The sequence below is a fragment of the Cryptomeria japonica genome, chromosome 8 (genome assembly GCF_030272615.1).
Source record: "Cryptomeria japonica chromosome 8, Sugi_1.0, whole genome shotgun sequence".
In the NCBI taxonomy this organism is placed as follows: domain Eukaryota; kingdom Viridiplantae; phylum Streptophyta; class Pinopsida; order Cupressales; family Cupressaceae; genus Cryptomeria; species Cryptomeria japonica.
Genome location: NC_081412.1, coordinates 48,876,871 through 48,886,759, shown reverse-complemented (window position 1 = coordinate 48,886,759; position 9,889 = coordinate 48,876,871). Strand labels below are relative to the sequence as shown.

General features: G+C 35.8%; 2 protein-coding genes across 2 annotated transcripts; one reads left to right on the top strand and one right to left on the bottom strand.

The window, feature by feature from the left end:
• Positions 1–2,234: 2,234 nt before the first annotated feature.
• On the bottom strand, positions 2,235–3,554 carry LOC131857512 (uncharacterized). The gene has a single exon (XM_059210165.1). It carries the CDS (start codon positions 3,552–3,554, stop codon positions 2,235–2,237), a length of 1,320 nt encoding a protein of 439 aa, XP_059066148.1.
• Positions 3,555–6,874: 3,320 nt separating this feature from the next.
• Positions 6,875–7,858, top strand: LOC131857511 (uncharacterized). Its single transcript, XM_059210164.1, has one exon. The coding sequence runs from the start codon at positions 6,875–6,877 to the stop codon at positions 7,856–7,858; it is 984 nt and encodes a 327-aa protein (XP_059066147.1).
• The last annotated feature ends 2,031 nt before the right edge of the window (positions 7,859–9,889 follow it).

Sequence of the window (9,889 nt, the reverse complement as noted above, 5' to 3'; positions counted from 1 at the left end):
TTAATTAGACTACATTAACCTTGGTGTAAATTGATTTTTTTGTACACTTTTATATGAATCTGTATGATCTTACACGCTTTAAGGCTTTACTTTAGAGCTATACCTTCATTGATTTTTAGCATTCCAATTTAAAATATCTTAGTAGAGTTTAGTGTTTCTATTCACTGCTGTCTTTCTACCTAAGATTTGTGCCTTATTATGACTTTCACTTTTACCCATCCTCCTTAGCTCCTTTTTTTAGATGTTTCACCTTTTAGATCTAATACACAATTGTTTTTTTTTTGGATTATTTCTCACATCTAAAGTTATTTGTAGTGTATCGTCTTCTTATACTTCATCATCATAAGACATTGTTTATTTCATGAGCTATTCACAATCTCAATCTTCCATTGAGAAGGAGCACTCATTTAAACCACACAATGATCAACCTTTCTAGCAATGATTTGGATTTTTGTGTTGACAACCCTTGAAAAATTACCAAGTCTACAATCTTATCCCCACCTAGATGCCACTACCATGACCACTATCATTATCCTTGTAGCTATTCCTCAAAAATATCCTTCCTTGTTCATTTCTCATTAGCTTGGTACCTAAACATGGACTAACTCTTGACAATAAATGTTTTACCACACCTTATTGTAGTGCATCTATGTCCTCTACCATCCCATCTATATCTTATCCTTCTACCACATTAGAATTGTTGTTACAACCATCATTCATGTATCCTATAATATTCATCTTCCCAACCAATGACTCATACTATATTCCCACCTTGTCCCACAACAAATACTTCCCATAATGTGATCAATCCATCAATAGGTATGACACTACCCCTTACCTCATTATACCTCCATTTTTTCACACACACCCAACACTACCCTTCTCTCTTTTAGTACTTTGGATACACTATTACATCATTTTTCCATGCACATATTTTGGATATGTATATAAGATCGTAGCCATGATTCTCTCATGAACCTTTAAGGATTATGTTATTCAAGGGTTTTGTTCTCTTCTTCTTGGTTCTATACGATGCTTTGTTGATTGAACTACCCTCTTCTTAAAATATTTTTACATAATCAAACCAAGTAAATCACATTTTTTAGTAAAAGATTTGCATACTTAATGCTTTATTACAACAAAAATAATTTGGACAATAAAATTAGCTATTTCAAAACCTATATCATTTTTACAATCTTTATTTATGATCTACATACAAAAATAACCAATAACAAGAAGTTCTTGATGCAATATACCTCTTATTATGTATTATTTTTTTATAATTTGTATAATGACATTAATTATCAGAAATTACATTAATTTAAATCACACAAAATATTAAAACAAAATCATAACATCAATAATGCTTTAAAATAAATATACACTAAGAATCGTATCAAATTAATGACTAATGCTTCAAGCATAATATACCTCATCCTAAAACTCTTATGTGAAAAGCCTCCAAGTGTTTAAGCTAATAGACACATTTAAATATTGCATTCATATGATATATTAGCTCTATCTCAAGTAAACGAAAATATAAGTTTTTTCAAGCAGAAGAGTTGACTAAGATTTATACAGAAACAAATGATCATGCTTATTACAGTAAATTATAAAAAGCGGCTTATTAGACCAAACAAAGCACTTAGCTTTTGCAAACTAAACATGCAGTTTGCAGGTCTTGTTTATTGTAGCAGGAGCATATAATAGACTAGTGGTGAAATGATAAGATAAATTAATCTTCACATTGTAATGGGAGTTACATGGTTTTCAGTTTGAATATTGAAGTAATTGACGCCGGTAAAAACCCCATCGTCCTTGGTAGCCTTGACCTGTTCCCCGGTGCTAAGAACATCCTCTTGGACGTATGAGAATTTGAGCGAAAATTTCCCCTTAATGACTAATGCTTCAAGCATAATATACCTCATCCTAAAACTCTTATGTGAAAAGCCTCCAAGTGTTTAAGCTAATAGACACATTTAAATATTGCATTCATATGATATATTAGCTCTATCTCAAGTAAACGAAAATATAAGTTTTTTCAAGCAGAAGAGTTGACTAAGATTTATACAGAAACAAATGATCATGCTTATTACAGTAAATTATAAAAAGCGGCTTATTAGACCAAACAAAGCACCTAGCTTTTGCAAACTAAACATGCAGTTTGCAGGTCTTGTTTATTGTAGCAGGAGCATATAATAGACTAGTGGTGAAATGATAAGATAAATTAATCTTCACATTGTAATGGGAGTTACATGGTTTTCAGTTTGAATATTGAAGTAATTGACGCCGGTAAAAACCCCATCGTCCTTGGTAGCCTTGACCTGTTCCCCGGTGCTAAGAACATCCTCTTGGACGTATGAGAATTTGAGCGAAAATTTCCCCTGGGTAGCGCGCAGGAGGACAGTGAGCTTCACCCCGGGCTTGACAGTGACAGAGTAATTGCCGCCGAGGGTGGTCTCATCTTCCTCGCTTTCACCCCACTCCTTAGTGCTCGTCTTTGAATCAGACACCTCCACGCCGGACTCTCCAATTGATGGGACTCCCATGGTGAAACTGCCCTTGATGCCCGTTGTGTAAGATAGTGAGTTGCTCCACGATCTACTATTCTTCACCTTGCGGGACAAATTCAACTCGGTTGTTTGGGCGGTGGTGGTTTTGTTGATGGCCACAACAGTGGCCGCTAGGAGCTGCGCCGCATCATAGATCTCGATATTCTTCAAATCATACTCCACTGAATGCACTTTGCGCTGGATCACAGTTTCCCTCACCTTAAGCAACGTGGCTTCTTCTAACATGGATGCGACAGGAGAGAAGAAATGATGTCCCGTTTCTGTCTCTTCCCTTCTGCAGAAAAAATTGGTGCCGAGGCATATAAGTGCCACCGTCTCGATATCCACTTGAAGAGGTCGGAAGAGCATGTTCTTCTGGGATGGATCGTAGTCGGATGCGTCACCCAGGATCGTTTGGATAGCTGAAGGGCTCCTCCTTTCCCAGAATGCACCGAAACCTAAACTTTTGACGGCCATGGTCCCGTCGTCCTGGCGGTACATCACTTGATGCCGAACGGCAGAGCTGCCAATATCCGTGCTGTCGAACTGGAGATAATCATTAATTCCCAAGGTAGAAGCGGCAAGATAATTGCCGTTGTCCCCTAGCAAGGCAAAGATCTCGGGGAGAAGATCAAGGAACACGGCTTGCAATTCATGCGCCGCCTCATTTAGCTTATCCGCCTGCACAAACAGGCAGTCGCCTTGAGCAGTTTTTGTTTCGTAGATCGCTAACAGTTTGCTTGGCTGCAGCAAATGGAGGCGCACAGAGGCATCCTGATCGCTATACACCCTGTCAAAGAGAGTGCAGGACCACCGGGAGCGATCTCTGTCTGGGTATCGTCCGCCGGCTACTATCAACCAGCTACTGCTGTCTTGTCTCCTCCAGAATTTCTGGTTAAAACAGCAGTTTATATGCACATACCTCTCTCCATTATCCGTTTCTTCATTCACCACTTGATGCTTTACAAAAGGATTGGTCAGATCATCATAGATGAATTTCATAAAGCCGCCTTTCGTCCACCCTAGATACTTATTGTTCGCTCCTCTAAATGCAACGTGGCGAGGAGCAGAAAGTGTTAGTCTCAAAGGCTAAGGATAACTGGCCATGATGTCTTGAGGAGGAAGAGGATCAGTCTCAACAGAAGCGGCCATGACGAATTCCAAATATGCTTCGCTGCAAATTTGCAAGGAGGATATATTGAGACTGTTGCATCTTGCGTCGTTTATATACACTAGGTTTGAGTATTTGAGATTTGCTCCACCAACTTCCTTACATCGTTTTCAGGCTCAGTGATTTTTGTATCCATTCTTTTCCACTTTCAAATCTTACCACATAAAATACTCCAATCATTTTTAGGCTGTGTGATTTTTGTATCCATTTCATTTTCAAATCTTACCACATCAGCACTGCAACAGTTAAAAAAGCAAAGACAATATTAACTCCATGGGAAGTACGGTGATGTGAAAGCAAATTCTGTGCTATCTTCTCTTGAAATATAACTCAATCTACGTCACAATGCCGTCATCATTACAAGCAAGCAATTGTGACCTCATCGTTACAACCACCAACTCCACATTCCTCAATCTTATGAATAATTTCCATATTAATTTAAGCAATCTGATAGTTTGGTTTGATTTAATAAATTAATTATAATTCACAATTTATCCTTTCCCAAATAAAACAGCTTTAACTTGGCATTATTTTAGATGTTATATTGGTTAGATCTTGGAGGTGAGATTTAGTGGAAGATGCGAGTTCATATTATAGTTTACCAAAAACAAATTTATATCATATCAAATATAAATATTTCAATTTTTATTGAACATTATAAATTAATTTTTTAATATAATTCAAATAGATTGTGATTTTTAGTTAGTTTCTAGGTGTGTAATTGCTATAGTGTTTTCTTCTTCAATTGTAACCTCTTTTGAATTAGAGAAATGCATGAGAATTGGTGCAAAGAGGCTAGCAAGATGGTAACTTATATTAAGATATGTGTAAATAAGATTAGGTGAATATACATAAGACTTATGGAAAGAAAATTTAACACAAAAATATACACATATTTATGTAATTATATTAAGACATTCTCTAAGAATAAATTCAAAACAAAATAGAAATACAAATCCAAAAGTATACAAATTTCACCATGAAAATTCTATATAAGTAGTATATTTACCTTAAAATATGATAATACTAGTATAATAATAGTAAAAATATTATTGTAAATACGATAAAATCAAATAGTTTGTTGAATAACACATAATAATAGCATGATTTCACCAGAGTGAACAATTGTAACAATTTTTACTAGAATATTCATAAGTGCATCATTATTTTAAAACTTTCTATCTTTCATTTATGTGTTATAATGGGATTAACATATTCATGATCTTAATTGACAAATTATTATTAGATTGAAATCAACTATGTCTTCTGTAATTGATTTTGTAGATTTGATTTTATAGAATGTTACACCATTTTTCTATTTAGTGAAAACAATTGCATATTTATGACCATTATAATAACATTTTGAAAAAATGAATTTTATTGTTGACATTAATACTGTTTGCATTCATCCATCCATCATGATGATGGATCAGAGTGATCCAAAATGTTGATGCAAAATATAACACATAATCAAATGCAGAAGCATTAATCATAATTTTCTGGATTGTGGAAAATTGATGTATTTGACATTAATAGTGTTAGCATATATGTGGAACTACACAACTTAGACCATGGTGAAAATATAAAATAGTTGTGTGTATTGTAGATCTCAAACCTAAGGTTATAATGTATATATTCATTGGTGAGGATGTTATGATGTATATACAAATTTCATAGAAACATTTTAACAAAAAAATGAGATATTGTAAGAAATTTCATATAATTTTATTGATTTTCTTTTTAAAAATGCTAAATTACTAACAATAATAAGATTTTTATTGTATTGAAAGGTTATATCAACTATTCTATAGAATGTTAAATTAAAAATCAATAATTTTCTTTTCAAATTTAAACATTATAGAGTTGATGATAAATTATTAAATTTTTTTTTATAGTTGTTTTGTGTATTATAATTATTTTTAACTCCAAAGATGTCATAGTATAGCTACATCCTAATAGGAATTAATAATATTTCTTTAACTTTTACTATTGTCTAAGACATTTAGCAAGTTGCAAGTTACAAATATTCATCTTATGGTTCATGGTCGCATTTACATAATTGAAAGTACAAAAATAGTAGTTGGATTAAACTAGGTTAATTTAATACATATAATTACATATAGTAGGATACATTTAAATTGATTAAATTTGAAAAATGATAAATACCTTGAGAAATTTATCAAATGGAAAGTGTCAGTTCTCCCTAATCAATCTACTTGTAAAACTAAATGTATGAGCTTAGATGAATATTCAAAGATTACATTCTCAAGCATGTAGATATCTTTCTATAGATCTTGGCCCTTATGTGAATGTGTTTATGTCAAGTTTCAAATTAAAATGTTTCTAGAAAGACTAATCCTTGTAGTTGTAGATGTGTTTGCGTAAGTCTTCAAATTAGTATATTTCTAGAAGTTGTAGATGGCTTTTTAAGTTCACACTAAATTCTTTTAAATACCAAGCCATAATAAATAGCCACAAAAACATAAACCAAGCTGAATTTGAATCTAAAAGTTTAAAATTTAAGGATTAGACTTGAGCTCCTTAAAATTGCTGTAGGACAATAACGTGTGGATCTCAACATTATGGTGAAATATATATATATGAATAAAAGTACATCTTTAATAAATGGTCAATAATGATGAATAAATGACAATAGATGTAACTAAAAATGTGATAAAATTAATATAATTGAATATAATTGAATAACTATTTAAATGAGACCTCAAAATGCAATTGTTGTAGATTCAAATAACTGATCAAACAGCTAAAATAGATGAAATAGCGACAAATTCCATTAATAAATAATTCCCATGGAAAATCCATGAATTCCCAATTGTGGGAACAAAGCTAAGATTTGGGTAACTCTAGAGAGGTGGGCTCTTCGAGCTTCAGCATCTATGGGAAGCTCTTTCATCCCATACTGGGGAGGGGAGCCCTTCGACCTTGCACTTCTTTCTTCGGATAGTGGTAAGCTATTCGATCTACCATTCCATTATAGTGGCCAAGTGGGAGGGTGGGTGGATAGATAACTTCGTTCAATAGTGAAAAGGGAGTCTTCTCCTCATGAGATTACTTATTGTGTGAGCTAATCCATGATATCCAGACACGATAGCCAACATGTCGGATCTTAAGGTCTATATAAACATAAACGATGACAGGCACGAAAGCCAACATGTATAGCAGAAGCGCCTTGAGCATAGTTCGAATTCACTGCTATTTGCATTTCAGAATGGCTACGCCTGCTCAGCCCATGAGTGCCGCAAAAATCTCTCCACTTGTAGGCCGGAACGTGGCATTCAGAGGAGCCAACAACAAATATTTAGGGTGGTACAAAGGCGGGTTTCTAAGATTCTGTTACGATGATCTCACCAGTCCTTTGGTAAAACATGAGCTGGTAGAGGAAAATGGTGATAACGAGAATGGTGAGAGGCATGTGCATATAAAGTGCTGCTTCAACCAGAAATTCTGGTTGAAAGAAGACCCTGAGAGCGCCCTCATCGTTTCCGATGGAAGCTCAAGTTCGTCGTGTACTCTCTTCCGCCTTTTATTTCACAAAGAGAATGCTGTGCGGCTGCATTTGGTGCAACAAAACGAGCCTTTGGCTGTAAGCAATAACCTGGAGAGCTACTTATTTGCCCACTCCCAGGCGGAGGGGCTCTTGTACGCCGAGTCCCTTGATATTCTTCCTCAATATGTGCCCTTCAAAGGAGATAACGGTTCTTATCTGGGATGCGCAACAGTGGGACCGTTTGCGACAACGTACTGGCTTCAGTTCAATGCTTGCAAAGTCGCCGACCCAAACGTGCCCAACGAAGTGGAGGTCTCGTCCGATGGCATACAAATTCGGCACTTGACTTACGATAGATACTGGAATCGAATGTCTGACACCTATGTTGCGATCGATCCTGACGGTAAAACGGGCGAGACTGACCACCACTTCAAACCCGTTCTGGTTGATGAACATACCGTGTCTCTGCTGTCCCTTGGCAACAATTTGTTCTGCTCACGGTGGTACAGCAGTTGGTCTGGCTGGCACTACTTATGCCCGTGGGTGTCTACAATCGACCAATCTGGTGGAGGAACCCGTGGTTTGGCGCAGGGTACACTCGATCCAGTACGACTTGGACAACGTTGAAATCTCCGACTCCGAGCCAGTGGTTCTCCAGACCTTGTCGCACACCAACACCTCCTTGTCTACCGACACGTATAAGATGATTTTTTCTCGCACTGTCAAGAATTCAAGGACGTGGAGCAATTCCGTGTCGTGTACCACGGGCGTGAGCGGCTCATTCACCCTTGCGGCTGCCGAGACTTTGGGCTTTGGATTGCAGGTCTCTGCCGAAGAGAGCCGCACGATGAACTGGGGGGAAACAGAGGAAGAAGAAATCACTTTCGGTGGAACTTACAGTGTCACCGCCAAGCCCGACCAGAAAGTCATTGTTAATCTGATGGCCACCGAGGCCAAAGTATCCGTCCCGTTTTCTTACACTGAGGAAGATCTTCTTGTCACTGGACAATGGGTTTTCAAGAACTGAAATGATGGACTCTTCAGAGCAGTGAATCATATTAATCTAGAATATGTTGCCTCTCTCGCTTAAATATAAATTATTTAGTATCTTATAGATTATTATTATTATTATTTAAGATAGTTTTAAACTATATCAACTCATATCAATGTATGCTTATGTGGTGTCCAGACTAATATTGCAGTCATGGTTACATATTGAAGCTGCTTACCTTTTGGGCATGGCTTTTCAAGAGTTTTAGTCTCCGAAATTTGGGATCTGTCATGACATTGTAATTGTACTTTTTAATATATCAATATAAGTATGGGGCTTACCTCTTTATGGAAAAAATAAATATTGCAGTCATGGTTAATAAGATATGATTGATTGCGATTATTTGACAGAAATAGAATTTTACTTATTTTTAGCTTGTTACATATATTGTTTATAAATATAGGGAAGATATCATGTAAAATTATCCGAATTTCATAGTAATAAATGCATAGAAATGGAGACATACATGTATCGACCCAATAACTTAAACAAAATCTTGAATCTTAGGTGATAATGTGTATGTTGTCACTTGATAATATTATTTTCTCGAGACAGAGTAAGAGTCACTATTGTTTGTTGTTCAATCCAACTTACAGTCATTGATCTTTATCTTATAATCTTACCTAGCAATTTTTAGTATTTTGCACTTTTATTTGTTGTTTTTTATTAGAGTATAACGGATTTTGAAGGGATCCCGAAACCCTTTACCAAAAAGGACAACTAGCATTAGGAGAGAAAGATGCAAACTAATAGCCAGCCAACAACAAAACAAAAGAGAGAAAAAAGGGTCAACAGACCCAAAAGCCTACTAAAGATTATTTAACATTTTTAAAGCCTCAACATTCTTGTGAATCACACCTTCATTGATGTTCTAAACATCATGGAAAATTTGGGCTTGATCATTCTTACCTTTATCATGGTTGCATGTTTTAGTGAAGAGGCCAAGAGCAGATCATGTACCCATGCCATGTTGATTTGCAATAGCATTCTTTCCATCATCCTCAACAAAAGTAGAATGGGAACCAAAATTACCCTTTGACAAACCTTTAAGGGTCCACAACTTATAATATAATTGTTTGAGACCTTCAGGAACTATTCTACATAATAGTTCTACTCACAGCCACAACAACCCTACGCTTATCATGATTCTTATCAATGATCTCTTCAAGAGACTTGATCTTTTCCTCATGATCCAACTTCATAGTTTTCGCATCCTTGGCCACATTCTAGATAAGAGCAAGCAGTTTATCTGAATTGTCTACAAAAGGGGTCCTATTCAAACTATTCTACCCAAATTCCATTTTGTCATTAAGGGTATAAACCATTTTCTTAAGCAATTTGATTTCAAACACCATCCATTTAAATAGATTGTTTTTCCCTTCAGCCACATCCTTGACCACCACCAACATGTTCCAATGGTAGAGTACCCCTTATCCAATCCTACAGGGGTATCTTTCTCAACTTCAACAAAGATATCAATGTGGAATTCCCATCCCCTATGGGTCTCCACCAAAATTAGGAATGTTGGCCTTGCCCCCTTCCTACTCATCTATTTTCTTTCTCAAATTCACATGTGAATTCTCCAAAGTCTTCTTAACATGGGGGGA

Excerpts from the sequence above, each read along its gene's own strand:
- LOC131857512 (XM_059210165.1), bottom strand. The coding sequence starts at position 3,554 with ATGAAATTCATCTATGATGATCTGACCAATCCTTTTGTAAAGCATCAA.
- LOC131857511 (XM_059210164.1), top strand. The coding sequence starts at position 6,875 with ATGACAGGCACGAAAGCCAACATGTATAGCAGAAGCGCCTTGAGCATA.